The 27,082-nt window shown below is 37.7% G+C and overlaps 5 protein-coding genes and 1 non-coding gene across 12 annotated transcripts; 3 read left to right on the top strand and 3 right to left on the bottom strand.

The window, feature by feature from the left end:
• The first annotated feature begins 189 nt into the window (after positions 1-189).
• Positions 190-1,935, top strand: F02E11.4 (Smr domain-containing protein). Its single transcript, NM_062093.3, has 3 exons — positions 190-753; positions 977-1,163; positions 1,569-1,935. Exons 1-3 carry the CDS (start codon positions 676-678, stop codon positions 1,718-1,720), a joined length of 417 nt encoding a protein of 138 aa, NP_494494.1. The 5' UTR covers positions 190-675; the 3' UTR covers positions 1,721-1,935.
• A 1,017-nt stretch (positions 1,936-2,952) lies between these two features.
• On the top strand, positions 2,953-4,770 carry F02E11.3 (ORF56). Its single transcript, NM_001377751.2, has 6 exons — positions 2,953-3,025; positions 3,485-3,562; positions 3,609-3,725; positions 3,776-3,829; positions 3,874-3,933; positions 4,318-4,770. Exons 1-6 carry the CDS (start codon positions 2,981-2,983, stop codon positions 4,537-4,539), a joined length of 576 nt encoding a protein of 191 aa, NP_001364712.1. The 5' UTR covers positions 2,953-2,980; the 3' UTR covers positions 4,540-4,770.
• Positions 4,771-6,466: 1,696 nt separating this feature from the next.
• Positions 6,467-10,311, bottom strand: F02E11.7 (the record flags this gene model as incomplete). Of its 4 annotated transcripts, none has more annotated exons than NM_001267139.4 (3): positions 6,467-6,668; positions 6,721-6,782; positions 10,189-10,311. In NM_001267139.4, 3 exons carry the CDS (start codon positions 10,304-10,306, stop codon positions 6,558-6,560), a joined length of 291 nt encoding a protein of 96 aa, NP_001254068.1. In that variant the 3' UTR covers positions 6,467-6,557. The 4 variants fall into 4 exon arrangements, with proteins under 4 accessions (NP_001254068.1, NP_001364711.1, NP_001254069.1 ...); NM_001377749.2 differs by having other exon boundaries at positions 9,336-10,310; NM_001267140.3 differs by lacking the exon at positions 10,189-10,311 and adding an exon at positions 6,963-7,178.
• On the bottom strand, positions 9,906-9,987 carry F02E11.t1. Its single transcript has one exon. It is a non-coding gene; the product is annotated as a tRNA-Ser (tRNA).
• A 3,251-nt stretch (positions 10,312-13,562) lies between the features above and the next one.
• Positions 13,563-15,172, bottom strand: nssp-14 (uncharacterized protein; the record flags this gene model as incomplete). 2 transcript variants are annotated; one of them, NM_001267137.2, is made up of 3 exons in its annotated part: positions 13,563-13,777; positions 14,920-14,964; positions 15,014-15,172. In NM_001267137.2, the coding sequence occupies 3 exons, from the start codon at positions 15,145-15,147 to the stop codon at positions 13,693-13,695; spliced, it is 264 nt and encodes an 87-aa protein (NP_001254066.1). In that variant the 3' UTR covers positions 13,563-13,692. The 2 variants fall into 2 exon arrangements, with proteins under 2 accessions (NP_001254066.1, NP_001254065.1); NM_001267136.2 differs by having other exon boundaries at positions 13,594-13,777; positions 14,902-14,964; positions 15,014-15,147.
• Positions 15,173-18,621: 3,449 nt separating this feature from the next.
• Positions 18,622-27,001, top strand: gcy-19 (Guanylate cyclase; the record flags this gene model as incomplete). 3 transcript variants are annotated; one of them, NM_001361854.3, is made up of 23 exons in its annotated part: positions 18,677-18,805; positions 19,098-19,228; positions 20,172-20,281; positions 20,327-20,459; positions 20,506-20,741; positions 20,802-20,924; positions 21,359-21,400; positions 21,581-21,669; positions 21,758-21,775; positions 22,185-22,310; positions 22,371-22,509; positions 22,605-22,732; positions 22,834-23,039; positions 23,491-23,860; positions 23,930-24,302; positions 24,474-24,559; positions 24,608-24,840; positions 25,037-25,160; positions 25,414-25,553; positions 25,613-25,815; positions 26,230-26,327; positions 26,411-26,563; positions 26,721-26,894. In NM_001361854.3, the coding sequence occupies 23 exons, from the start codon at positions 18,677-18,679 to the stop codon at positions 26,892-26,894; spliced, it is 3,564 nt and encodes a 1,187-aa protein (NP_001348702.1). The 3 variants fall into 3 exon arrangements, with proteins under 3 accessions (NP_001348700.1, NP_001348702.1, NP_001348701.1); NM_001361853.3 differs by lacking the exon at positions 21,758-21,775 and having other exon boundaries at positions 18,622-18,805; positions 26,721-27,001; NM_001361852.3 differs by lacking the exon at positions 21,758-21,775 and having other exon boundaries at positions 21,359-21,385.
• Positions 27,002-27,082: the final 81 nt, after the last annotated feature.

Genomic DNA, 27,082 nt, shown 5'->3' with positions numbered 1-27,082 from the left:
CGCTCAAAAATCTTGCTCGAGACCCCCTTCCAGTTGAGGCCATCTTCACACTAAAACATAGCCTCCTTTCTCTAAGGGGGGGGGGGAGAGTTGTAAATCAAAACAATAACGGACGTTGACTTACAGAAGTGGGGGTATCGATCTGAAACAGTGCTCGACACACGTAGAACGCTACAGGACATGTGGATATATCTAGTCGATTAGAAGGAGGTGGTTACATTATTGTAGGCTCTTTTTTTTTGGTTTTGGTGTTTTTTAGTTAGCTACTATATTGTTTTAAAATATAAAAATGTTCAAAATTGCCCCTAGGTATTAAAATAACTAAAAAAAAAAAGAGTGAAACTTTTGGCAAAACCCCCAAAACCATCAGAAATGAATATTTTCGAGGGTTCTTATTTTCATTTTTGGCATTTTTCAACATGTCATTAAATAAAAAAATTTATCGCCATTTAAAGTAAATTTCAAAATTGAAAATTTATTTCGATAAATCATTTAAATTTTTGATTAACATTTTCAAAGTTCTGATCATTTTTTGAAGTTAATACAATTTTTTAATCAACAGAAATATAATAACTTAATATTTTTATTTAATATTTAACTTAATAATTTTTATAAATTGCTTCTTCCTCCTCAATAATCAATTTTCAAATAAATTTCATCAATTTTCCGATAATCATGCAGCAAATAATTTTCAAAAGTGCCGAGTTTTTGAGAATGAAGGCCAAACATCACGCGGAGATTCAGGCACTTTATGTGAGTTTTTTAAAAAGAAAATTTTGAATTACATTGCTTTAAACTTAGGAAAAAACCTTATTGTGTTTTACAACAAAAAATTTACAGCTAAATTTTTTCTTTGGAAATTTTTTCTGAAATATTTGCGCTGAAAAAAACCCATTTTTCAAAATTTCTTTAAACTTTTCAAAAAAATTCTCGCATTTTTTAGGCCTAAACTTTCACAAAACTGTAATTTTTTCAGGAACTGTGCGGTAAAATGAAGGAAAGAGGAGCTCTAGGAAAGCTGAAGAGAACGATCAACGAAAAAGTGATAGATTGGAATCGGAATGGATTGAGGGTCAAAGACTACTATGATCTACACGGAATGACAACCAATGGGGCTGTACGTTTTGTGTTAGGCATAGTTGAGAATATGCAATTTTATGGAAGTGAGTTTGCAATTTTTGTTTAAAAAAATCAGCTAAAATCTAGGAAATTTACCAAAAAAAAAACGCCAAATTTGAAACGTTTGAAATATTCAAAAACCTTTCTCTTTTCTCTTTTGAAAATGCTGAAAAATTCAAACAATTCTAGTTCAAAAATGTTTTCATTTTAATTTTCATGAATTTTTATATTAAGATTCCTAATCCCCACGCTTTTTTGTTTTTATTCCGATATTTGCAGCTCTTTAGCTCAATTTTTGGAAATTGGCAGAGTAGCGACTCAGATCACGGGGCTGTGATACGGAGTCTTTTAAAAGTTGTAGGAACTGAGCTAGAGCGCTGACATATTTTGAGTAAATACGTTAAAATGTGTAGATTTCAACTACTTTTTCAAATCCAAATTATTTTCAGAAATCAAGCTGGAAACCGGAAGAGGAAATCACTCGAAGGACAACATTCCGGTGATCAAGAACAAGTTGCTGAGGACATTCAATTGCCGGTCAAGATGTAAAATTTTCGAAGACAAGTTGAATCCAGGAGTCCTAATTTTGAGTCTTTGGTGATTTTTTTATAATTTCAACTGAGCACACTGCGTTGGAGTCCCCGAGGAGAAGCCAAGACCCCAGAAAATTGTGGAGCCATTTTGGACTTGGAGCCATACTTGGAGCCGGGGTAGCGCAACTTCAAACGGATTTTTTTCTAATTTTAAAGCAATTTTGTTATTAACTATGTATTTGTTTATTTAATAATCTATTTTTTGTATTAATAAATTAATTTTAAGATTCAAAACTTCTCGCTTCTATCAAACTAACTATTTTAAAACTCTTTTATCTCCGCAGATACAAATTTTTTTCAAAAAAAAAGTCAACTGAGAAAATGTGCCAAATTTTCAGCTTAACATTTTACTAGTTATCTATTTTTCAAAACCTCATACCAGTGAAATGTTATGTAAGTTTTCCCATCTCTAATTGAAGTTCGAAATATTAAATTCTTATGAAGCGGCCTGGTAAACAAAATTCTGAGTCACATTTTCGACATTTTTCAGAAAAAAAAGCTCCCCTTGTTTCCTGATCAATTTTCCTTGCCAATCGTCCTTTACCAGGCGGTACATTTATTTGCATTTCCCCCTACAACACTTTTTAATGGGATTCGGCAGGGTGCTTTGTTTTTGGCATTTTTTTTCATAGTAGGCAGGCGCGCTTTCAGGCACTAGCATTTACCTGCCTCATCGCCTAAGTTCTGCATTCTGGCTTTTAATGGTGTTTCGGCCACGCAGCGACCGGCAGTTTTCGGCACTGTACTATGCAGAAGGCGCGGTGAGGCAGACGAAGGCAGGCGCGGCAGACATTTCTGCGCCTTCATGGAAGTCCTAGTTCAGGGTCTTAGGAATTGCCTACTTGAGTTGTTGCCGATTTGCCGATTTGCCATAGGTTTCCCTCTCCAAAATGACATCATTCTATACTTGCCGGAGAGCTAAGGAAACTAGGGGCAATGTTACTTTCACACGTTGCCGCCATACAACCCCCCCCCCCTTCCATCTCTACTTCTCTATCACTCTATCAGTGACCCCCTCACATCCCATTGTCACCCATCTGTACGGTGGTGGGGCCCCGCGCGCACCCCAGAATATTCGTCCGGCGAGCCGCCGGCCACCTCCACTGGATCAATACTCTCTCGTGTGGTGAGCGTGTTGCCTGCTCCTCGTTATCGTTTTATGGGACTGTGAGGCCTGTTTTTCTTTTATTATTTGCCGTCCTCAGAAAGTTACTTTTTCTGAACACATTCCTTATGTTACAGGTGCCTAAATTGCCAAAGGTTGCTGCATGAAAATGCCGATTTCCAATGGTCTTCGTCGCTTCTTTTCACAGGTATTTTTAGAAACTTACAGATGCCTCCCATGCCTGCCTGCCTACATGCATGCCTACGCGCCTCTTCATGTCCTGCCTATTGCCTACCTAACACTTGCTTATCTTCCTGATGTCATGCATACCTTCTTCCTCATGCCTACCTGCTTAACGCATCTCTAATGAGCCGATCATGCCGATCATCTGCACGCCTACATTTCTGCCTATTACCTTCCTTTTTCTCACGCCTACCTGCTCACCGCATCTCTAATAACTGCGTGCCTGCCTATCGCCTGCCTTCAGTTATGCCTACTAATTTCCTCATGTCTACCTGCACCGCTTTTCGTAAGGCGTACAGGCCGAGATACCGCTTATATGCCTGTAACCCCCCTCCCCACCGCTTTCATATGCCTTCTCACCAACATTTCTGCCTATCACCTTCCTCATGCATGCCTACCTACCGCCTAATTACCTAATTTTCAGATGCGTCGTTTCTTCCGTCGCCGCCGAGTTTCTCATGCCTCCCCGATCATTAACCATATGGGTCATGGGGAAATTCCGGTAATCTGATTTTGTGTTCTTTTAAATTCAAATCCTAAAATTCCAGCCAGCCGGGACCACCTACCGGAGTCATCGCCATGCTGATTACGAGGAGCTCTCCGAACTCTCGGAGCACGACGTGTATCTGGACGATAGTGATATTTACGCAGAGAGCCTTACGGAGGTATTTTATAAGTTAACATTTTGAGTTTTATATAACTTTTTCAATTTTAGGATGTTATCATCTACCAGCCAGAAGATGTTTTCTTTCGTCGCCCGAAAATCGAGGTAATTTAAGTTTGAAAAGCAAAAAAACAAACAAACATTTTCAGCTGGTTGTCGGCCATACGATCATTCCATTCGGCGCCGGTATCAACTACAATAGTTGGACAGTAAGTTTATATTTTACTGCCTCGGTGCTTGCCTACAAACATGTGGGCTTACCTGATTGCCTGCCTACGAGCCTGCCTGCATATGTGCCTACACACCACCTGCCAATCTGTTTGCCTTCTGATGTTTCTGCCTACCATTACGCCTGCCTGTATGCCTACTTGCCTACATACCTACCTTCCTGCCTACGATCCTACTTAGCGGTTGCCTGCCGACTGCCTGCCTGCTTTGTTAGCTAGTAACCGCCTGCTGCATGCCTGCTCTTTCTTATTCCTTTCTGTCTACTTTCCTGCCTGCGTGCCTATCTTCCTACCTACCTATCGCTTACATACTGCCTACCTACCCACCTGCCAGCCTAGACTCCTAACTTATCTCATACCTTTCAGAACAGTGACATCCTTCGCTGGCTCTGGAGCTTCTACCCGAATGAGCAGATCATGGATGTGATCTACAATACAAATGTCACCGGCGAGCACCTCTGGCTCTGTTTCCTGAACTCTGAAACAAGCTCCAACTTCTGCCATAATAATGGAATCAGTGACGGCGCCGCGCTTCGGGTGAAGATGGTTCTCGGAAGAGTTCATAACTTGTTTTATGAGCATTATTGAATAATTTATCGGAAAATTTGAATATGTGCTTCTCCTCTGTCCACCGGTTTTTTACCCTCGTTTTCTGTTTTCGATATTTCAATTTTATCCTCATTTTACCATTAAGCATTTTAATACTGTAAGGTCTAGAAAACTCAATAGTTCTTTCAGTCCTGAAGCACCAAAAACGGAACACTAGTAGCAGGCACATGCTGACCTACCTTCACTGCCTATAAATTTTTTTCAGACAAAATATTTCAGTTGAACTTTCATGAACTTTCCAAAAGTTTCTATAACCTTTCTTGGCACAGTTCAGTTTAAAGTTCATATTGCTACGTGGAGGTTATTGCTGTTAGTTTATAAGCAGAAAACTTTTAAAACATGGTACAAAGAACAGGTATTAAACGTTCATCCTTAAGATTCTTCGTGTACTTCTTCTTCTCGTTTGGGTCCTCGTGTCCCCCTGTGGAAGGGCTATCCTAGGAATTGAGTTACGATCTAAATCTGGCAGAAAAAACGTCGACGATTACATTAACGCGAGAGCTGCTTGTGGAATACCATTCGACAATGCAGACACTCGGACAGTTATACATGGTAATGTAGTTTTACTGATGCAAAAATCTGGCGACAGGTTGAATTTTTCTCACAATCAGATAAATTTTTAGGCGCAAACTCACATCCTGAGTTTCAGACATTTTGATTGAGTTTTCAATTTCTCAAAATGAATTCAACAAAAAATTGGTAATCATAACTTTTCAGCGGGTACTTGGGGCGACGGTAAACCGGGACTCACTTCAAATTGTTATCCAGGGGATGTGATTTGCGAATTGGTTCGAGATGTAAATCAATACAAGACTTATTGCTGCTCCGTCTTCAGCAACCGAACCTTATCTTATGCATTGAATGACGTGGCTAGTTTTGAGAACAGTAAAGGTAGGGTTTTCCAAACTAAAATCAGTAAACAAAAATGGTTAGTTTCAGGGTCGGAAGCAAAAGATCAACATTTCAACCAATCCGTCGGACACATCCAGAACAAAGGTGACAATCGGCATATCAATCAAATGGAGTTGCAGAGAATGTTGAAAGGTTGTTTATACAACGATTTATAGAAAAAATGTGTTTTAATATATTTTCAGTGGTAAAGGAGACAATCGAGTATGATGGTTCGAAAGTTATTGAGCAACTCAATTCCGATGTGCCTACGTGCCTACGTGCCTACGTGCCTACGTGCCTACGTGCCTACGTGCCTACGTGCCTACGTGCCTACGTGCCTACGTGCCTACGTGCCTACGTGCCTACGTGCCTACGTGCCTACGTGCCTACGTGCCTACGTGCCTACGTGCCTACGTGCCTACGTGCCTACGTGCCTACGTGCCTACGTGCCTACGTGCCTACGTGCCTACGTGCCTACGTGCCTACGTGCCTACGTGCCTACGTGCCTACGTGCCTACGTGCCTACGTGCCTACGTGCCTACGTGCCTACGTGCCTACGTGCCTACGTGCCTACGTGCCTACGTGCCTACGTGCCTACGTGCCTACGTGCCTACGTGCCTACGTGCCTACGTGCCTACGTGCCTACGTGCCTACGTGCCTACGTGCCTACGTGCCTACGTGCCTACGTGCCTACGTGCCTACGTGCCTACGTGCCTACGTGCCTACGTGCCTACGTGCCTACGTGCCTACGTGCCTACGTGCCTACATGCCTACGTGCCTACGTGCCTTCGTGCCTACGTGCCTACGTGCCTACGTGCCTTCGTGCCTACGTGCCTACGTGCCTACGCGCCCACGTGCCTACGTGCCTTCGTGCCTACGTGCCTACGTGCCTACGTGCCTACGCGCCCACGTGCCTACGTGCCTTCGTGCCTACGCGCCCACGTGCCTACGTGCCTTCGTGCCTACGTGCCTGCCTTTTTTCGTATTTTGACTTTGCAATTAAATTTCGATAAAGTTTAAGATAAATATGCAACTTTATTGTTGGAAAAATATATAAAATACACCCGTTTTTTCAGCAAAACATTTTTTTTTTCAAGCTTTTCAAATTAATTCGGGTAATTATCGGTGAAAATTATTGGTTTAAAGAACTCGAACGCCATCACAATGCACATAACAGCAAAAATGTAGAAAATGACAAAGAATCCCAGTTCGCGACCCTAAAAACTTGGAAAATGAAAAAAAAAATTGAAAATGGAAATGCTGGCTCACTTTCAACGTGTTCACCAGCTCCTCCTTGTTGTACGGGTCTTGGTCGGTGCCAAGCGTGATTTCTGGAAAAATAAGTATTTTCATGAAAAATTTTGGTATTATTTGCACGGGGAAACTCTTAATTTCTAGGAAATTTTAAGATCAAAAATTTTTAAAAAATTCAAAAAAAAAATTTTTTTAAATTTTTTTGAATAAAAAAAAAATGTTTTCTTACCTATTTTTTATGTTATTAAAAAACTTACGAGTAGGCCGCCTGGCAGCTGTATAAATATTATTTTCAAACATTTTAACTGCGAATTTCTAGTTTTTAAGCCAATAAAACAGAATAAAGTCCAAAAATTTTCCGCCGAGAAAAAAAGCCGAGTAATATGTCAAAAACTAATCATATGACACCTATATATCTCTTATAAACACTTTTTCTCTAAAACTCCATCTCTCACCTCTTTCTTTTCTAATAAGAAGAGATGGGAGGGGGAATGTATTTTTCAGAAGGGGAGGAGGTGGCAGAAGCTCTTGAGCTTTTGGGATTAATGGATTATCTAGAACATAAAATATGCATTTTTTCTTTTTCAATTTTGTTTCAGGTGTCATGAGAATTGAATAAGAAGAAATAAAATTTAGAAAAAAATTAGCGAAAAAAAGTTGTTTTCAATTTTTCTCGCAAATTTTTTTATTACTTTTTCACAAAAAGGGATTTTGAATTTTTTTTTATTTTCTCGATATACCTCTAAAGTTTCAGCTCAAAATCTCAAAAATTCACGAATTTTGGTGTTTGCGTACTTTTGGCGCTACAGTAACCACGATAAAAATGGAATTTGCGATTTTCAAAGCAGTCTTCGCATTTTTTGGCAAATTTGAAATTCTTATACATTTTCTAGGTGAATACTTAAAATTCTGGCTCAAAATCTCAAAAAACTTCTAAATTTCGGTGTTTGCGTACTTTTGACGCTACAGTAACCCTTAAAATTTCAATTTGCGCTTTTCGAAGCAGTTTATGCTAAATTTCACGTTTTGAATTTGAATTTTTGGTATTTTATTAGTCTAAGACAACAATTTCAGCTTAAAATCAAAAAATTGCGTGAAATTCGGTGTTTGCGTACTTTTGGCGCTTCCGTACCCCCAAATCCCTAAAAATTTCAAAATTGAGCCAGAAACTTCTAGTTTTTTGACTTCCACACTCAAAATTTTTGTGAGAAATTTGAGTTTGAATATTAAATCCACACAAAAAGTTAATTTTAAAGTGTAAAATGCCACCTACTTCGAGTCATTATCATTTTTTCACCGGAGCCACTCATTCTGAAAAGTAGCAATTTGAAGTGAAACTTGAGGAAAATAAATTCAAAAAATGGGAAAATGAGCCGGAAAAAGGTAAATGTCGAGCGGAAGCATATACTATGAATTATAAATAGGTAGGGGATGTAAACTTTTTTTTGAAGTTTTTTTTTTGAAATTTCCGGGTGAAAAATGACCTTAGAAATGATTTGTATTTTAAATACAGAACTTTTGAAAACTACAAATTGAATTTAGGAAAATTTCGAAGTTTAAAAATATTTAAACTTAAAAAAAATTTGGAAACATTTTTTTAAAACCTTGAAGCTAATTTCATTTTTCACAAAGAATATATAATTGGAAATTTAGTTTGAAAAAACAATTTTTTTCAAGATTTAAAGAAAAAAAATCAAATTTGAAAATAAAAAATTACATTTTTTTTGAAATTTTTTAGAATTTTTTTTTGAAATTTTTTTTCAGTTTTTTACAGAATTTTTTTTAGAATTTCAAATTTAAATCAAAATTTCCACAAAAAATAGCCCAAAAAACCTCTGAAACGGACCTTCCAACAAAAAAAAACTCGAAAAAAAAACATCGTTTATCTGCACATGTTTTGACTCTCCGTCTTCTTTCTTCCGGAAGGAAAATAGAGGTAAAAGGTGACGAGAGAGTGTGCAAAACACTGGAGGCGCAGATATTTTCTCATTTCTTTTCACGGTGAAGCTGAGCGATGAGAAAATTGGAAGGGGGCCCCTGTCAGTTTGTCGTCGTTCCGTTTATTTTCGGGAATAGGAAAATTGGAAAATTTGTAGTTTGAAATTTAAATTTAAATTTAAATTTAAAATTACAATTTTCCCCTTTTCGGCAAAAAGGAAAACACTTTTTTAAGCTCAACAAAAATTCAATTTTTTTTTTTAAACAAATTTCTCAAAACTTTCCTTATCAAATTCAACTTTTTTGCAATTTATGGGGCCCGGAGCTTAATTTTTATGTCAAAATTCAAAAACCACGCGCGGAATTCGGTGTTTGCGTACTTTTGGCGCTACAGTAACCCACAGAAATTCAAAATTCAGCTAGAAACTCCTAGTTTTCCAATTTTTAAATTCACAGTCGATTTTTTCTTACAAAATTTTGAATTTACGCCACTTTTCTCAGTTCAACCGTGAATTTTAGCTCAAAATCTCAAAAATGCGAAAAAAATCGGTGTTTGCGTACTTTTGGCGCTACCGTAACCTCTGAAATTTCAAAATTGAGCTATGAACTAATAGTTTTTTGTAATCGACTTCAGATTTTTTGGCAAATCTGAATTTAAACACAAAATCCTTTAAAAAAAACCAAAAACTCACTCATCTTTTGAACCAAATTTCCATTTTCCTTATCTGAACCCATGATCTCGCTCGTCAGGGTAAGAAATCAGAGAATAAATGAACAAAAAAATGCGGCAAAATGAGGAAGAGACTTGGGATTGAGAGAATGGTCAAATATTTGCATTGTCATCCAACAAATGTGTAGCGATTTTTCAATTGGTTAGACTCGAGCAAATTTTTTTTTTGTTTCTTGATTAATGATCATCTTCGAAAGTGCCCGGTTTTCCCCTGTCGGGAAGTGAAAATTTTCAAGTTTTAATTAAAAATTCGAATTCCTCGTAAAATTTTAGTCTGAAGCTCAAAAACTAGAACCTTCTAGCTCAATTTTGAAATTTCGCGGGTTACTGTACCCCCAGAAGTACGCAAACACTGATATTTAAATAATTTCAGAGCTTCTTGCTAAAATAAAGGTTCTGCTAAGCTTAGACTAACAAAACATGAAGAATTCAAACTAGTCAATGATTTTTTTTCAAAAAAAAAATCGACTTATACCCCGAAAATCTAATTTTTAAAGCAATTCTCTACTTCCAAGAGAAGCAAAAAACGTAACGCAGTCAGCAGGATTCGAACCTACGCGGGCAGAGCCCAATTGATTTCTAGTCAATCTCCTTAACCACTCGGACATGACTGCACAGCAAAGTGACACTCGGGAGGGCAAACAGGAAACTGACGGGAGGGGGAAAAACTAGCAATCTTTTGCCACATGTAACTTTTTCCACATAAATTTTCGTAAAAATTGTAGTTGAAAAAGTTGTAGAAAATTAAATTCTGCGTCGACTAGTACAAAAAAATTTTCTGAAATCCCAAAAAAAAAATTTCGAAAAAAACTCACCATGAGGCCCTGGGCCCAAAGTGCTCTGTTTGCTTAATTGGGGTCTTAAATGATGGCGTTGAACATCGGAATCCCTGTGGTTACCGCCATTCCGCACCAATTCGATTTGATCTCCCATTATTTCTGGAAAAAATCGGTGGTTTTTTTGTGTAAGGAAGAAAAAGTGTGCTCCCGGAGCAAGCCCGGTTGCTAGGAAGCAGTAAAGAGGAAAAATAATAAATAAATGTATGAGAAAAGCTAGAAATTGTGGTTGCCAGAATTATTAATCCGATTTTCCGCCGGAAAATGAAGGCAACAGGTGCAAAATCGGATATTATGACGAATAACTGGAAAACCAGCGGCGTTATGAGAAATTTTTCAACTAACAAAATTCAGATCACAAAATTTTGAGCATTTTTCAATTTAAAAGCATCCCTCTATCTTAAGCCATTCAAAAGTTACAAGCGGTTGAAGTTTGAGGGTGCGAGAGAGCGTCAGGGAGTGTGGGGCGAGGGGAGACGCAGAGGAGTCTCGCTGTCTGCGTCTCTCCCTTTTCCTTGCAATTGTCATATCTCGGTTGGGAGATGAGCTAGAAAAAAATTTCAAATGACAAAAATTATCAGCGCAAAATTTTACATTTAATGGATTAAGTTTGCGAATTCTGACAAAAACTTTTCTTTGGAAAAATGGGTGTCAAATTTTATTTTTAAATTTTATTTTTTTGCTATAGCCCAATTCATGCAGAAAAAAGAAGTATAAATCGAATAACGGGTCGCTGATTTTTGGCGTTTTCCGGGAATTTTGGGAGAGAAAAGTTAGAGGAGAATTAGAGAAAAAAGGCGAAAAACGCGAAGTTTGAAGGGAAAAACATTCTGAATATTTCAGCTTGTTGTTTTTTTTTCAGAAAAAAAAGCACAAAGATTGAAAAATGTTGAAAAAACAAAAACACAAAAAGTTTTTTCCCGAAATTTTTAACGAAAAATTTCTATTTTCCGGACTTTTTCATTAAATTTCATTAAAAAATTTGAATTTTCCGTGTCTCAATTAGTCTATAACTAAATTTTCAGCCCAAAATTCGCGAATCGCGTCTAATTCGGTGTTTTGGGGTATTGTAGTCGGTGTTTGCGTACTTTTGGCGTTACCGTACCCTCGAAACTTCAAAATTGGCCTAGAACCTTCTAGTTTTTGAGTTTCTGACTGAAATTTTGTGGAAAACCCGAATTTGATACTGAAAATACAAAAAGGTTAGGGCTTTAGTCGGAAATCTTAAAATTTTGAGGAAAAGGGGCACAGTGGAAGCCAAAAATTTTTTCTTCAAATTTTTGTGTCAAAATCAAACTCCCCATAGCTCATTTAGTGTACAGATTTTCAAGCCAAAATCTCAAAATCGCGTCATATTCGGTGTTTTGGGGGTACTGTAGTAGGTGTTTGCGTACTTCTGGTGCTACAGTAACCCTCAACATTTCAAAATTGAGCTAGAAAGTTCTAGTTTTATGTTTTCAGACTCAATTTTTGTGGGAAAGCCGAATTTTGAGATTAAAACTTGAAGAAAAAATTTTCAGTGCACTTATCTGGTGAGATTCAGTACTTGCGGACTTATGGAGCCACAATAACCCTGGAAAATTCAAAATTGAGCTAGAACTCTCTAGTTTTTTCATGTACACTTAAATTTTGTGAGCAATTCAAATATTTTTACGAACATTCAAAATACTAAATATTTACCTGAGAAATTCTGGAATTCGGAAAAAAAAAGTAAAACAAACTTATGAGTTGTAAAAAAAGAACACCAAAACCTGGAGCAGGAAGTTGGCATAAATGTGCGTGGGGGAAAAACACAAAGTAGGCAAAAAAGAAGAAGAAGCTGAGAAAAACGCAAAAAATAAAAGATGGGAGAAAAATGTGCACATTTTCCACGAGTTTTTTTCAGTGGCACAGAGCCAAGTCGCCGCCACAAAGTGAAAGAGGGGGAAAAGTGGGTTAAAAAAGATGACAGAAAAAAAGAAGAAATTCTGTTTCTCCTATAGGTGACAAGCGGAGTGTCATGTCCCCTATGTGCCCCCAGGGGACACCCCAACTCGAGGAGAACATGATTTTGTAGATAAGATTCGCCCAAAAAGTGTGGCTCAATTTTTTTCTTAAAAAAAATGAAAATCGAATTCAGCGTTATTAGTTTAGTTTATTTCTGATTTTACAGCTCAAAATTCCGAAATTACGTGAAATTCAATGCTTTGGAGTACTGTAGGCGGTGTTTGCGTACTTTTGGGTCTACCGTATCTCTCAAAATTTCAAAATTGAGCTAGAATTTTCTAGTTTTTGCATTACGGCGTAAAATTTGACAGGAAATTCGAATTTGAAATTAAAAATCGACTTCTTTTGTTTTGAGACCGATTTTCAGACAAAGTTTCAGAAAAAATTTTTTTTTTTTCAAAATTGCAAATTTTCGAGTTTTCGAAAAAAGGAACAACTCCAAATAGAAAAATGAGAACTAAATTCAATTCTTACACAAATTTGTTGCACTTTTGTGAAAAAAAACGGAGGGGAAACATTTGCAGTAAATTGAAAACATACGTCTCTTGCAAGTTTTTCATTGCGGAATTTCCCTTTTTTCTTCTTTTTTTTCTCATTTTCTAAGCTTTCATTTTTTCATCGAGGAGCTTTTTTTTTCCAGTAGACGTCACTAAGTGCCCATTAAGTGACTTTTAGAATGGGAAAAATTCCAACTTTATTAGGAAATTGATAAATTCTAACGTTTTACCAAGTCACGTTATGAAAAGTTAAAAAATATTAAAGTTTTCTCGCTTGTCACACCTTACAAAATTATTAGCCACCGCGGGGACCGAACCAGTGACCTTCTGAACCAAATTTGTTGAAAATCCCACTGAGCCAGTTGGACATTTTTGGAAAATCTTCGAAAACTGAATTTTTAGCCATGTTCAGGTATTTGAATGTCGACTTTCGGAAGTTTCACGCACTAAAAAAATATAGGCGACAGCGGGGATTGAACCAATGACCTTCTGCCCCAAACTTGTTGAAATTTCCACTGAGCCACTTGCCCAAACTTTTCAAATTTGTGGAAAAAATTAGAATCTTGTATTTTTCTGGTTCCGTTTTTGCTTCCTTTTTTTGTGATTTCGAAATATAAATTAATGTTTTAAAATTCCAATCCCCGTTTTCTAAATTCCCGTACCTCAAAAGTGCAATGGCTTAAAAACATCACGTTGTCGTGCATAAATCAGTCGGATTAGTAGTACTAAATCTTTTATACATTTTTTTTACACTTTTTCTATTCAATACTACAACTGATTAGATTTGCTTCAACATCATTTTATGTCAGAAAATCCTGAAAAAAAACCAAAAAAAAAAAATTTCTGAAAAAATCACGCGGAATTACAAATTTTTAAATAACAAGACACTTGATTTATTTGACGTTTTCAACGAAAGCAAAGGAATAAAAAAATCAATCAATAAATTGATAGAATTCAAAAATTTCCAGAACGTTTCCACGTGGCGGATGCAGGGGTGGGTCTAAGAGCGTGCTGACGCCAAATTGTACAAACGACCGTCAAATACATACAACGGCGACGAGGCACCGTACTGAAGGGGGTAGTCTCTGAAAATTTTCATTTTTGAAATTCTGAAAATATTTTTGGAGGAATAAAATAATGCAGATGTCTGAAAACTTTTTGAGTAAAAAATTCCAATTCACCAGAAAAATAACTTTGATTTGACACCCATATCGACCAGTTTTGAACGATTTTGAAAATTTGGAGCATTTTGTGCTCCAAATGCTCCAAAATTGTTCAGAAGCAAACCTAGGCAATATGGGTGTTAAATAAAAGCTAATAGTATGAGGAATTCAAAAATAACAGCGTGAAAGTCAAAAATCTAAGTGTGGAGCCTTCTGAGCTACTTTTCTTGCTCTAAAGTGCTCCAAAGGGCTCCAAACTTTAAAGTCGAAGTTTTACAAAAAAAAACTGAAACTTCCGTCACCTTGTTTTTAGGTTGACCCATATTGACTAGTTTTTAAAAAATTTGAAAATTTAGAGCATTTAGTGAGCATTTGGAGCATTTGGAGCATTTTGTGCTCCAAAATTGTTCAGAAGTAAACCTAGGCAATATGGGTGTCAAATGAAAGCCAATTTTAAAGCAAAATTTCAAAAAATTTCAAAAATAGTATGATGATTTCGAAAATTACAGCATAAAAGTCAAAAATCTAGATTTGGAGCATTTTGCACTTTTTTTTTGCTCAAAAATGCTCCAAAAATGCCCGAAAGTAAAACTAGGCAATATGGGTGTTAAATGAAAGCTAAAAATACCACGATTTCAAAACTAAAAACAAAAAGTTCGAAAATTTAAATTTGGAGCATTTTCAGCTTGTTCTCTTACTCTAGAATGCTCCAAAATGCTCCAAAATACCAGTTCATAAATTTTTTTTAGCGAAATTCAAAATGTTCATAATGTTTGCTTAAATTTGACATCATAGCCCCTTTTTTTTAATGATTTTCAAGATGTGGAGCATTTTGAGCTCTGAAAATGTTCCAAAAATGCTTCAAGCCTATTCGGAATGCACCCTAGCTATATTGGTGTTAAATAAAAGCTGTCAACTTCAGGAGTTCAGATTTTCCAATTTTAAAGCAAAGTTTCAAAAAAAAAGAGTTTTAAATCTACCGAAAAAAAACCAAAAAATCCAAAAAAAAAACACAAAAACAATAGGAAAGTGTTGGTACTAACTACCTGAAACCTTGTCCAAACCTTGGAAGCTTTTGTCCGCTCGCCGCTGCACCATCGGAAGTGAATCTGAAACCCTGGGATCCCAATTAACTTCCACTTCCAACAACAAAAGTACCTGAACATGGAAGCGTGGTCGAAGGTCCCGTCGCGAAGGAGACTACGGTAGGTACGGTAGGTCTGTTGAGGTGCTGCTGATACCGTGAGCAAGATGGTGATGAAGAAGATGGCCAAGAATTGGATAGATTGCATTGTTGTGGAGACAATGAAAATTACTGGAAAATTTCATGTTTAGAAACTTTAGAGTAGAGAAAACTTAAAGTCTACAAATTTCAGATCAAGAAAAAAAAATTAGCCACAACTCGGAATTGAACCCTTCACCTTGTAAATCGGAAACGTCGAAACTCCCACTGAGCCATTCGGACATTTTTTTGGAAAATCTTTTAACAAAAATTTTTAGAGCTTAAAATGTAGTTTTTAAGCTTTCAAGAACTAATAAAAACAATTAACCACAGCCGGGATTGAACCCTTGACCTCATGGGCCGAACATGGGAAAAATTTCATTGAGCCACATTGAGCCACTGAACACTTTTTTTTTTGGTAAATTTGAAAAAAATTTTAAAAATTTAAAAATCTTAAAAATCATATTTTTCTGAAACTATTCCAGCTTATATCACATTCTTCACTAGTAAATCAACTTGAATTCTCGAATTTTTTCAAGAAAAAACGAACAAAGTGACATGATTTACGGCGACTCTCCGAGTTTTTCCTTTAAAAAAGTGACGTCAAAAGGGGCGGGGTGAGACGTAAATTCCAGAAATTCATGAAAAATAATTAAATATCACAGTGTCATAAGGCATACGTTTTGTGGTGGGAAAAACTTATATCATAATAATTTCTTGAGGTTTTTTTTGGTTTAGGGAAAAAGTATGACGAGCCATGTGATTTTTTCAAGGGAAAGGGCAAATTTCAAACTGAATTTTTTACGTAAGCATGAAAATTGAACAAAATTTGGATTTGGAAGCTGTTTTGAGGTAATCAGGCTCAGGCTCAGGCAGAGGGTTAGGCTTAGGCTTTGGTTAATCGTAGGCTTAGGCTTCGGCTGAGGCTTACGTTAAGGCTTAAGCTTAGGCTTTGGCATAGGCCTAGGCTTAGGCTTACGCTTAGGCTTAGACATAAACTTAGGTTCAAGCTTAGACTTAGGCATAGGCTTTGGCTTCGGCTTAGGCTTAGGCTTAGTTTTAGGTTTAGGCTTATGCTTGAGCTTAGGCTCTGCCCCAAATGCTCCAAACTTTTTGTTTTGGCAAAAATTGTGAGTTTTGTAGAATTGAAGCTGAAAGTGCAAAAAAAATTCGATTTCAATATTTTGGAGCATTTTTAATGCTCAATTTGCTCAAAATTTTAAAATAAAAAATTTTTTCACACAGAAATTTGAATTCTGTTTGTTAAAAACTTTGATATGACACCCATAATGGAAATGTTCACCAAATTCGGAAAATTTCGAGCATTCCTAAGCACATTGTGCTCCAATTGCTCCGAACGACCCACTTTAGATGTCAAACTTCATTTCTAAATTTTTGGTGATTCGTCAGAATCTGTAAAGTTCGAAATTTTCGGAAAAAAAGTGAAGAAAAACGTTTTCACTGAATTATTCAAATATTGTTCAAAAGGACTACAAAAACCGGCAGAAATAGAAGTGACTACGTGTCAAAAGAATAGAAAACTAGAGGGAAAAGTGTCATTGATCTTCAAAGCCATCGGAAATGAGCAAAAAAAGCACCAAAACGGGGCGGATTAGGCTTCATCACCGAGCAAGGAAATGGGCGGTGCGCATTTTTTTCAGAAAAATTTTTTTTGAAAAAATAGCTGAAATTTCACATTTCAGACAAGGAAATGTTCCTCTTTTTTCAGTTTTTATGTTTCATGCATTTTCGATGGCTCACGAATTTCGGTGCATAGAAGATTAAAAATTTGGGAAGAGACAAAAAAACAAAATACAAAACATTGGATTTTCAGAAAAATGCAGAAGCGGGCTGAATTTTTTTTTTGAAAAAAATGTCTGCTAATATTTTTCTAAAAAAATATTATTTAAAAAAATTAATGCGCTGTGGGGATCGAACCCGGGACCTTTTGACCTGAGCCCCTGGAAAATCCCACTGCTCCACTTGGACACATTGTGATAAAATCCGGAAAACTGAAGTTTTGGTAACTTCAAATTGCTTAAACTGTCATTTTTTAAGATTTTCACACACTACAAAAATTATAGACGCCGGTGGGGATTGAACCTGGCACCCTTTGCACCAAAATCCTAAAAATGCCACTGCGCCACTTGGACAAAATCTGGGATCCGAGGTTTGAGAAATTCTAAAATGGTAATTCGCCAAATTTTCAGTATCTCATGCTTTTTGAAAATGAAATGACCTCTGTGGGGGTCGAACCCATGACCTTTTGGCCCAAGCACACGGAAATTCCCACTGCGCCACATGTGCTATTTTTCGAAAATTGTGTATTAAACCGGGTCCCCGGGAATTTGAAGCGGTCAAGCTTCGATTTTGTAGATTTTCACAGCTAACAAAACATATAAGCCAGAGCCGGGGGTCGAACCCGTGACCTGTTGGCCCAAGCACCTGGAAAATCCCACTGCGCCATTTCAACATTTTTTCTAAAATTAGAGTGAATTCAAGTTGCAAAAATGAATTTATACACAATTCTACTCAAGAAGACATCAAAAACCATAGAAATTCTATGGAACCTGACGTAAAACCGAGTCAAAGAGAGGGGGATTATGAAATTTTCTGAAAAGAAAACTTGTCTGAAAATAACTGAAATTCCTGAGAAAAACTGTGTGGGAAGACGGAAAAAAAAACAGTGAATTACGGATTCAAACGCAGAAATGCGGAAAATTTCGAAGAAAAAACGAAAACAAGGGCGGAAAGTTAATGAAGAAATTGAAAATTAATAATTCAGGCGAAAACACAATTGAATTCCTGGGAAGGTTGTGTGTTGTATACCAAATATGTATATTTCTATATATGTATATTTTTGGGCAAAATCTCTGAAAATAGTCTGAAAATATAATTTGAAAGTACAGTGGAAATTCTGAAATTTAAGGGACCATTAATTTGTTTTCAATATTGTAAAAATATAATTTTAAAATTTTTTCACAAAGTTTTTATTACCAAATTTGAAATGTTAATGTTTTTCTTACATTGGTTTATTCCTAAATTTTCAGCTCAAAATTCTAAAATTGCTCAAAGTTGGATGTTTTGGGGTTACTGTAGCCGGTGTTTGCGTACTTTTGCGGCTACCGTACCGAATTTTCAAAACTTTGAATTTTTTGTGAAGTGTAGAATATTTGTAGTTGCCTTTTTATTGGTATCTGAAAAACCGAAAAAAATGTCCAAAAAAAATTCTTTAAAAAAATTCCAAAAAAATTTACCAAACATTTTTTTTTTTAATTTTTTCAAAATTTCCCCCAAATCTTAGCACCAAACTAAATCCTCCAAAATTTTCAAAAATCATGCTCCCATCCAAAAAGTGGGCGTCAAAAATTAGTCACCTGAACTAGATCACATGGTGCATCGAGAAGCCGTACAACTGGTCTCAACCTACGAAAAATTTTAGTAATTTATAAAATTTTAGAACAATATCACATGAAATTTTGTTCAAAATTGAAACCTTTCAACAAATCCGGCTACCTCGTCGCCCCTCTGGCTTCACACTTCATTTCGAAAAAATTTCCAGAAAATTCTAGAAATCACAATTTGTTAGCCCATTTTCTATGGAATACTTGTTATTTTTGCTGTTATTTGCTGGGTTTTTGACTTTTTTGCCTCGATTTTTGATCTACGCACAAATTACGTCGAGCACAACCACTACTACACCGGTGCCAGCTGCAAATCGAAGAACGGTGGGGCTCCGCGATTTTTTCACTGGTCCAAATTTTTTTATGAAAATTTTCACTGCGAAATTCGAATTTTACGTATTTTTCTTGGTCTATTCAGGAATTTTCAGCTCAAAATTCGAAAATCGCGTGAAATTCGGTGTTTGCGGATTTTTGGGACCCCTCAAATTTTCAAAATTGAGATAAAAAGCTCTAGTTTTTGAGTTTTTAAGTTAAAATTTTGTGAGAAATATAAATTTTAAAACGAAAAATAAAAATTTAGAATTGCAAACCAAGTTTCAGACAAAAAAAATTTTAGATCCGAGTTGGTGTGGCAGCTGTACAGACGACCGAACTCGACAGTATAGGATGGCCAATGTCCGGTGGAGCTATCAATATGGCAATTCAAAAACTCAGAGATGATGGATTTATTGCTCCGTTTGATTTTGAGTGGGTTTGAGATTATCTTGGAGAATCAACCGCGACGCGACCGCTGCGCATCCAAAATTATTCGAAAAACTCAGTTTCCGTGCTAAATAGGCCGATACGGGTGTCAAAAAACCGGAAATTTTGTTGTAAATCTTAAGATTAGGCTGGTTTGAGCGATAAATGCCGACAAAACTTTTTTTGGAAAGTATGACCGCTACGCGACCGCAACGCATCGAAAAACCTCGAAAATTCAGTTTCCGTGCTAAATAGACCGATATGGGTGTCAAAAAGACGGAAATATTCTGCTACTCACTTTGAGAAGTTATTCGAGCTAGTTTCAAAAAATAAACCGCGACGCGACCGCAGCGTTCCCAAAATTATTCGAAAAACTCAGTTTTCATGCGAAATAGGCCGATATGGGTGCCAAAACGATGCAGATTTTATGCTCAGTCTGATAAATAAAGCAGTCTAGTCTGAGAATGCTGTTGAATTCCAATTTGACTAGTAAGACCGCGACGCGACCGCAGCGCTCCCAAAATTATTCGAAAAAATCAGTTTTCATGCGAAATAAGCCAATATGAGCGTAAAACAACCGGAAAATTTTGTTGCAAATCTTAAGATTAAACTGGTGTGAGCGACAAATGCCGATAAAACAATATTAGGAAAGTATGACCGCGACGCGACCGCAACGCATCGAAAAACCTCGAAAATTCAGTTTTCGTGCTAAATAGGCCGGTATGAGTGTCAAAATGACGGAAATGTAGTGCTTTCCACGTCGAAAAACCATTTAAGCTAATTTCAAAAAATGAACCGCGACGCGACCGCAGCGCTCCCAAAATTATTCGAAAAACTCAGTTTTCATGCGAAATAGGCCGATATGGATGTCAAAACAACGGAAATTGTGTGCTGAATCTGAAAATTAAACTCGTTTTTGTTGAAAGTATACGTACCAAAAAATTTCCAGAGTAACCGTGAACTATACGGAATGTGATAGATCTCTTGGTGCAGCAGTTGGCATGGAATTTATGAGGACTAAGCGGCTGGACGTAGTGATTGGGCCACCGTGTCGAGATCGTAAGTCTCTGAGCTTCCGAGCTTCATCACAATTTATAATTTCAGCCATGGAAATCATGGCGACCATGGCAACCTACTACAGTACCCCAATGCTTGGCTGGGGTCTTGTGACTGACTCGAAGTTTACTGATACAGAGCGTTACCCGTATTTGACCAATATTATGGCGAATTCTTTGTCGTAAGTTGCTTTTGTTCAGGGCAACTTCTGGAGCTTCAATTTCCAGACTCGGCTTCTCCTTGGTGAAGCTGCTGGAAATGATGGAGTGGGATCGTGTGGCTCTTGTCTACGAGGAGAGTGCTCAGGATTACCCCTTATCAGTGATAAATGACGTGGAAACTGCCATCAACGAGTACGATACGTTTGCGGTGAATGTGGTGGTGAAGCAGGCGCTTCCTGGTGGAGATCTTAATGATGCACAGTACATTTCTGTGCTCAATCGTATTAAGCTTAGGTGTAGAAGTAAGCGGATGGACCGAAAAGCCTAAAACGGCCCTAAGCCTCTAAACAATCACTTTTCAGTCATAGTCTCTGTCTTTCAAACTGCTCCAACCCGCCGAAGATACTTGAAAATGATTGATCAGCAAGGCATGGCCAACGAGGAGTATGTGCATATACTGTTAGGATTGAGAAGCATCGGGTTTGGTAAGTTTCTCCAAAAACTAGAAATTTCTATGTATTAATACTGTAGAATTTGAATTCTCCTAGTTAGGAGCTTTGATTTGAGCATAAACATGACTAGGTTTCGAACGTTTGGTTTTCGAGCCTGAACTTGGCCTATTCAGGGCCTGAATGACAGGCCCAAAACTAAAAACTTTTAGAATATGTTCAACTGATTGAAACTTACGGTTAGTACATTTTCAGTTCAATACATTCTTTGCATTTTCAATTCGAATCCAATTTAGGGTCTAAAACGGTCCGGCCTGAATCGGCCTATTCTGGCCTTAAATTCAATTTTTTCAGAACCTAGTCATGATTATACTTAAATGAAAGCTCTCAACTAGCTGAAATCAGAAATAAAAATTTTAATTTCAAAAAATGAAATTTGAAATAACTGGAACGGAAAGTTTAATTTTCAGGCAAGCAAAGTGCAGGGCTGACGAAATGTGAGTTGAACTGCTGTAAGTTTGATGTTTCATTTGTTGTGTAGTGTTTTTTTTATTTTTTGTTTTGTGATATAAAATGTGATGTTTTTGTCCGTCAATGTCCTGTTCAATCGAAAATTTCAGATTCAAAAAACTTCAAAAAAAAATCTTTAAAAAATTCCCGAAATTTTTTTTCTGATTTTTCAACATTTTCAGTATCATCCGGGTTAGCACCTTTCTGGGATATTGCTCCAGACGACGGGCTCAACGATCGGCTTAAGCAAGCGGCGACACGGATGCTTGTAGTAAGTCCCCTAAGGATTACGGTAGCCGTAGCCTCAACTACCGTAACCTCCGGTTATGCTGCCCGAAAAAAAGTTGAAACATTTTCAGATGGACCTCCCAGACACGGTAGGGTCACACGCTCCCCACAACTATTAGATTTTTTTCGGTGAAAACCGCGAATTTTCGAGAAAATTCCAAATGATGTTACCGTGAGATTTCTGAAAATCAAATCATAATTCTGAGAATTTAGGCTTAGACTTTGGGTCAGACTTAGCCGTAGGCATAGGATTAGGCTTAGGCTTAGGCTCGGGCTCGGGCTTGGGCTTAAGGCTTTAAGTACTAAGCCTTAAACTTTTGCATATGGGTAAACATAAGCATAGGCTTGACCGCGACGCGACCGCACCGCATCGCCATTTTCGCAATTCTATTCAAATTTAATCAATTTTCATCAAAATTGGTGTTTCTTTGTCCAAAATAACGCGCCAAACCCAAATTTTGAGTCAAAATCACACTAATCCCAGTATTTTTTTTCCAGATGGACCTGTCCACGGATGTTCCTGATATAAACTACCTGAACACGTTTACCATGAACTGTGGAGCTGTAGTAGTAAACCCGCCGGTTTCGTGTGCCACACCAGCATGCATCAATGCTTCAACTTCGGTGAGTTTTTTTCAGATTTTTTTTGCGGAAAATTTCAATTTTGAAAAAAGTAAATTTCAGCCACCATCAGCTTTTGCCCGAAGTTTACACGACGTGTTTTACCTTTACGGCCTGGCAATTACTAATTTATATAATCAAGATCCTGCCTATTTGAATGATATCGATAAAATTAATGGGGCATTGCAGTTGAATTTTGCAGGTGGGATTTTTGGGATTTTGAGAGCCTGAAATTTCAAAAAAGTGAAAATTTCCGACTCAAACTGCACCAGAAAAAACTACAAGTAGTGTTTGCAGGTCTAACAGGCGAAGTATCCATCAATGCCAACAACAGTCGGGTGCCAAAGCTGATGCTCTACGCATTGAACGACAAATACGATCAGGCGTCCTTCATGAATCTGACCTACTCGTTGAACGGCGGAGCGGTGGGGAGTAATTTTACGGGGCTTTCAGGACGAGAAGTCTATTTCCCTTTAAAACTATTTACATAAATTTCAAGCAAAAATTCTAATAAAATTTTTTCCAGAGTGTCTCTCTTGCCTACACAAACGAGGCATCGCTCTGGTACTGGTACGGTGGAAAGCGGCCACTTTCAGTTCCGGTTTGCGGTTTTGCCGGTACAGATTGCCCCCAATCATTTGTGGATCAATATGGAGCTCTCGTGTTTGCTATTGGAGGCGTTTTGATTTTCGCAATGCTCTTTGTTATTACTTGCTTTTTCTATGTGATGCGGTGAGTGACATGGTGCATCGTGATTAAAGTTTGGGGTTTGTTTTAGCAAAAATTTGTGAACTAACAAAATATTTGTGATTCATTTCTCTAGAACTTTGTAGTTGAACATACTCAACTATCTTTAGAGCCAAGAGAGATATTACCTACCAAACTTGTGAACATGGGGCATCGACTAATCAACTTTGACCGCTTGTATCTCAGTTACGTCTGGTTTTAGTGAAAACTTGTCAACTGGCAAAATATTTGTAATAAATTTCTCTATAATTTTGTAGTTGAACAAATTCAACTATCTCTAAAGCCAAGTGAGATATTGCCTGCAAACTAATAATAATAACATATAAACTTTGTTCAACTTTGACAGGTGGCCTATATCTCCTGATTTTATCACAAAATTGTTAATTTTTAACAATTTCAAACTTGTAAAAGCTTAACAAATTCCGAAACTTTTCAGCCAAAAACGTCTGGAACGTGACCGAATAGATGCGGAATGGCAAATCCCACTAGTCAAACTTCAAGCACCGCCAAAACGCGACAAAGAGCGCATGTCGAAGCGGTCTCTACAATCCGGACCCTCCAACATCACGGACACATCGAAAATGACATTCGACAACACATTTTCCAACTATTCGATTTTCTATTTGGATAAGGAGCCCGTTCTGAGCACCGCGCATCCGGCTTCAAACCTAATCCGAACGGATTACGATACTTTTGTGAGATTGAGGAAGTTGGACCATGAAAATGTGAACAAGTTTGTTGGAATGTCGATTGACGGGCCCGAGTACTTGGCGGTTTGGAAATTGTGCATGCGAGGCAGCTTGCAGGTGAGAATAGGCCGGATAAAACAGGCCTATAAAAGCCTGAAGCTTGTAAAATCACTTCTCACATTTCAGGACATCATTGGCCAGGGCAACTTCTCCATCGACCCATTCTTCATGTTCTGTGTGATCCGAGACATGGCTGAAGGTCTTAAGTACCTCCATAACAGCTTCCTACACGTTCATGCTAATCTGAGAAGTGGTACTGTACTAGTCAACGAGTCCTGGCAGGCCAAGCTCACAGACTTTGGACTTGGCACTCTGGCTGAGGAGAAGAAGCCCATGAAACGTCGCCAGCTGTGGATGGCGCCGGAAGTGATACGTGGCACGTTGCTGCCTCATCAAATTGAAAAATCTGCGGATATTTATTCGTTGGCTGTGATTGCATCGGAGGTTCTGACAAGGAAGGAGGCATGGAATATGGCGGAGAGGAAGGATACTGTTGATGGTTGGTTTTAGGCTTTAAGACTGCGGACTGAGCAGGGCCTATACTGGCTTGCAATGGCTTACACTTGAATTCAAACTTACCAGGTCTTGTTGGGTCAAGTCTCAGGTTTTTAGGCTTTTTATAAAGCTTTTATAGGACTATTTTTTTTTTCTGAAATCTTCAATTTTTCAGAAATTGTGTACCGAATCAAAAAGGGCGGCCCAAACGCACCACGGCCTGAATTGGATATGGACGGAGTTGAGATAAATCATAATTTGGTGAGTTACTTACAACAAAAAAGTCAAACTTAAAACAAATGTTTTCAGCTAATCCTAATCCGCGACTGTTGGAGTGAAGAGCCCGCGGACCGCCCGTCTGCTGACGTAATCTGTAATCTTTTGAAGAACATGATGCCAAAGAAAGGAAACCTTATGGACCATGTCTTTAATATTCTAGAGGATTACACCACGAATTTGGAAGTAGAAGTTGAGGACAGAACAAAAGAATTGACAGCTGAGAAGAAGAAGGCAGATGTGTTACTGGGAAGAATGTTGCCGAAGTAGGTGGAAAATCTGATTTCTGAAATTTTCAGTAGGAAAATCGGATTCCCCGTGGTGAAATTAGTCGGAACCTGAACTTTTGGGGCTACAGTAATCCTTGAAATTTTGTGTTACGGTTGCGGCGCGGTCGCGTCGCGGTCGCGTCACGGCTCACACCTAAAATTTCAAAACGTTCCAATTTAATGTATCTTTCAGACAAGTCGCCGAGCGCCTGAAACAAGGCCAAACTGTGGAGCCGGAAGGTTTTGACTCTGTCACCGTATTCTTTTCGGATGTGGTAAAATTCACACAGTTGGCAGCGAAGTGCTCACCGTTTCAGGTATAACATGCTTGAAGTTGGGCCATGAGCAAGCCTGAAAGCTTAAAAATAAGCTTGAAATTACCAAACCGAGCCTGAATGGCCTTTAAATATCTCAAAATTTGATTTTAAGCAGCCTTAATGAAAGTTGTGAAAAGCTCAAAAAAGTTTAAAACAGCATGCAATTAAGCCTAAAACTAAGCCTAGGACTGAAACCAATATCAAACTGAACGGCCTGAACGTAAGCCTGAAAGCTTGAAGCTGCACTTTCCAGGTTGTCAACTTGCTCAACGACCTCTACAGTAACTTTGACGCCATAATTGAGGAGCATGGCTGTTATAAAGTCGAGTCAATCGGTGATGGATACCTCTGTGTCTCGGGCTTACCCTCGAAAAATGGAAATGCTCATATTAAGTAAGTATTTATATTTTTTTGGCTTAAAATTCACATTAAAAAAAAACAAAATTTTTCAGACAAATAGTGGAGCTGTCCCTAGACTTTATGTCTTACTGCAAGTCATTTAAAATACCCCATTTGCCACGTGAAAAGGTTGAGCTCAGGATTGGAGTGAACAGTGGGCCTTGTGTGGCGGGAGTTGTGGGCTTGAGTATGCCTAGATATTGTCTGTTTGGAGATACGGTGAACACTGCGTCGAGAATGGAGTCTAATGGAAAAGGTAGGCAAATGGCTTTAAAAAGCTGTTGTTATAGGACTGTTATAGGACTGAAACAATCCAAAACGTGTTGAATTTGGGCCGCAATCTAGCTTAGAACAACTGAGAAGCGACTGTTCTATTCAGGCCTAAATATATCCTGATACAACAAGACTGATCTTAATTTCGAGTTAAAACTAGCCTGAAACCACTGAAAACAAGCTTGATTTAAGTCCGAATAGGCTTGATTTAAGATTGAATCTCTCCTGAAACATGATAAAATCAGCCTAATTCAAGGCTTAATCTAGTTCGGAATAGCCCGAAATAAGCTGAGTTAGTTTAAGCCTACATATTTAAACTGAAACAACCGAAAATAAGCTTAACTTCGGCATAAATATAGCATGTAACAAGTTCATGTAAATATTTTCCTAATTTCAGCATCCCATATCCACCTCAGCGCCGCTTCTTACACACTTCTAATGAAGCATTATCCGAATCAATACAACACTGCCTCCAGAGGAGATGTTATTATTAAAGTAGGTTTTTATTGAAATTTGAATTTTGCGTCACTTTAGAGCTACAGTAATCCTAAAAGCCTAAAAAATGCACATGTTTTTAGGGAAAAGGCGTGATGGAGACTTTCTGGGTATTCGAACGAAATAATCAATTTATGGGAGTATCCTCTAACAGTGGATATCAAAGTGACAAAAAGGCCACAAATAACGGTAGCAGTCCGGAATCCACGCCTCCAAGTACCCCGCCGATGCATGAAGTAAGTTCCGGTGCTGTGAAATTTCAGAAAATACTGGCCTGAAACGGCCTATTTTGACTTTTTTTGAATTATAAATTTTTATATATTATATTTCGAAAATTTCAGAAAATTATGGCCTGATACGGCCTATTTTGACTTGAATTTCAAATTTTTTCAGGTAAAAGCCAACAGTCCGGTCCGTCATCGTAAGCCGCCATCTCCGTCCTCACCAACACTTTCCAAGCGGTCTGTAAGCCCAATAATGGAGGCAAAAGCCCGAGATATTCACAATGAGGAGACCGAGGCTTTGTACCGGCAGTTCAGGCGACAAGAAACGTTGGCTTTGATTTGATAACTGTGATTTTTATTTCTAAAAATGTATTACTCTGATATTTTATTTGCTCATGATGTTGTTTATGTATACAAAATTGCAATGATAAAGACATTATTTTTGTTAGAGATTTTCTAGCTCAAGTCTACCGAATTTCCGAATTTCAGAAAAAAATCTGATCTTTGAGAATAGAATCTTCATCTTCAAAT

Source organism: Caenorhabditis elegans, chromosome II, assembly GCF_000002985.6.
Source record: "Caenorhabditis elegans chromosome II".
In the NCBI taxonomy this organism is placed as follows: domain Eukaryota; kingdom Metazoa; phylum Nematoda; class Chromadorea; order Rhabditida; family Rhabditidae; genus Caenorhabditis; species Caenorhabditis elegans.
The sequence above is the reverse complement of the archived record's forward strand: the minus strand, read 5'-3'. Positions and strand labels throughout refer to the sequence as shown.

What these genes read in the sequence shown, in the direction of transcription:
- F02E11.3 (NM_001377751.2), top strand. Translation starts at nt 2,981, where the DNA reads ATGAAAATGCCGATTTCCAATGGTCTTCGTCGCTTCTTTTCACAG. An exon ending in TTCGTCGCTTCTTTTCACAG is followed by an intron (nt 3,026 to 3,484) that starts GTATTTTTAGAA and finishes CCTAATTTTCAG; the next exon opens with ATGCGTCGTTTCTTCCGTCG. An exon ending in TGGGTCATGGGGAAATTCCG is followed by an intron (nt 3,563 to 3,608) that starts GTAATCTGATTT and finishes CTAAAATTCCAG; the next exon opens with CCAGCCGGGACCACCTACCG.
- F02E11.4 (NM_062093.3), top strand. Translation starts at nt 676, where the DNA reads ATGCAGCAAATAATTTTCAAAAGTGCCGAGTTTTTGAGAATGAAGGCC. An exon ending in CGGAGATTCAGGCACTTTAT is followed by an intron (nt 754 to 976) that starts GTGAGTTTTTTA and finishes TAATTTTTTCAG; the next exon opens with GAACTGTGCGGTAAAATGAA. An exon ending in GAATATGCAATTTTATGGAA is followed by an intron (nt 1,164 to 1,568) that starts GTGAGTTTGCAA and finishes AATTATTTTCAG; the next exon opens with AAATCAAGCTGGAAACCGGA.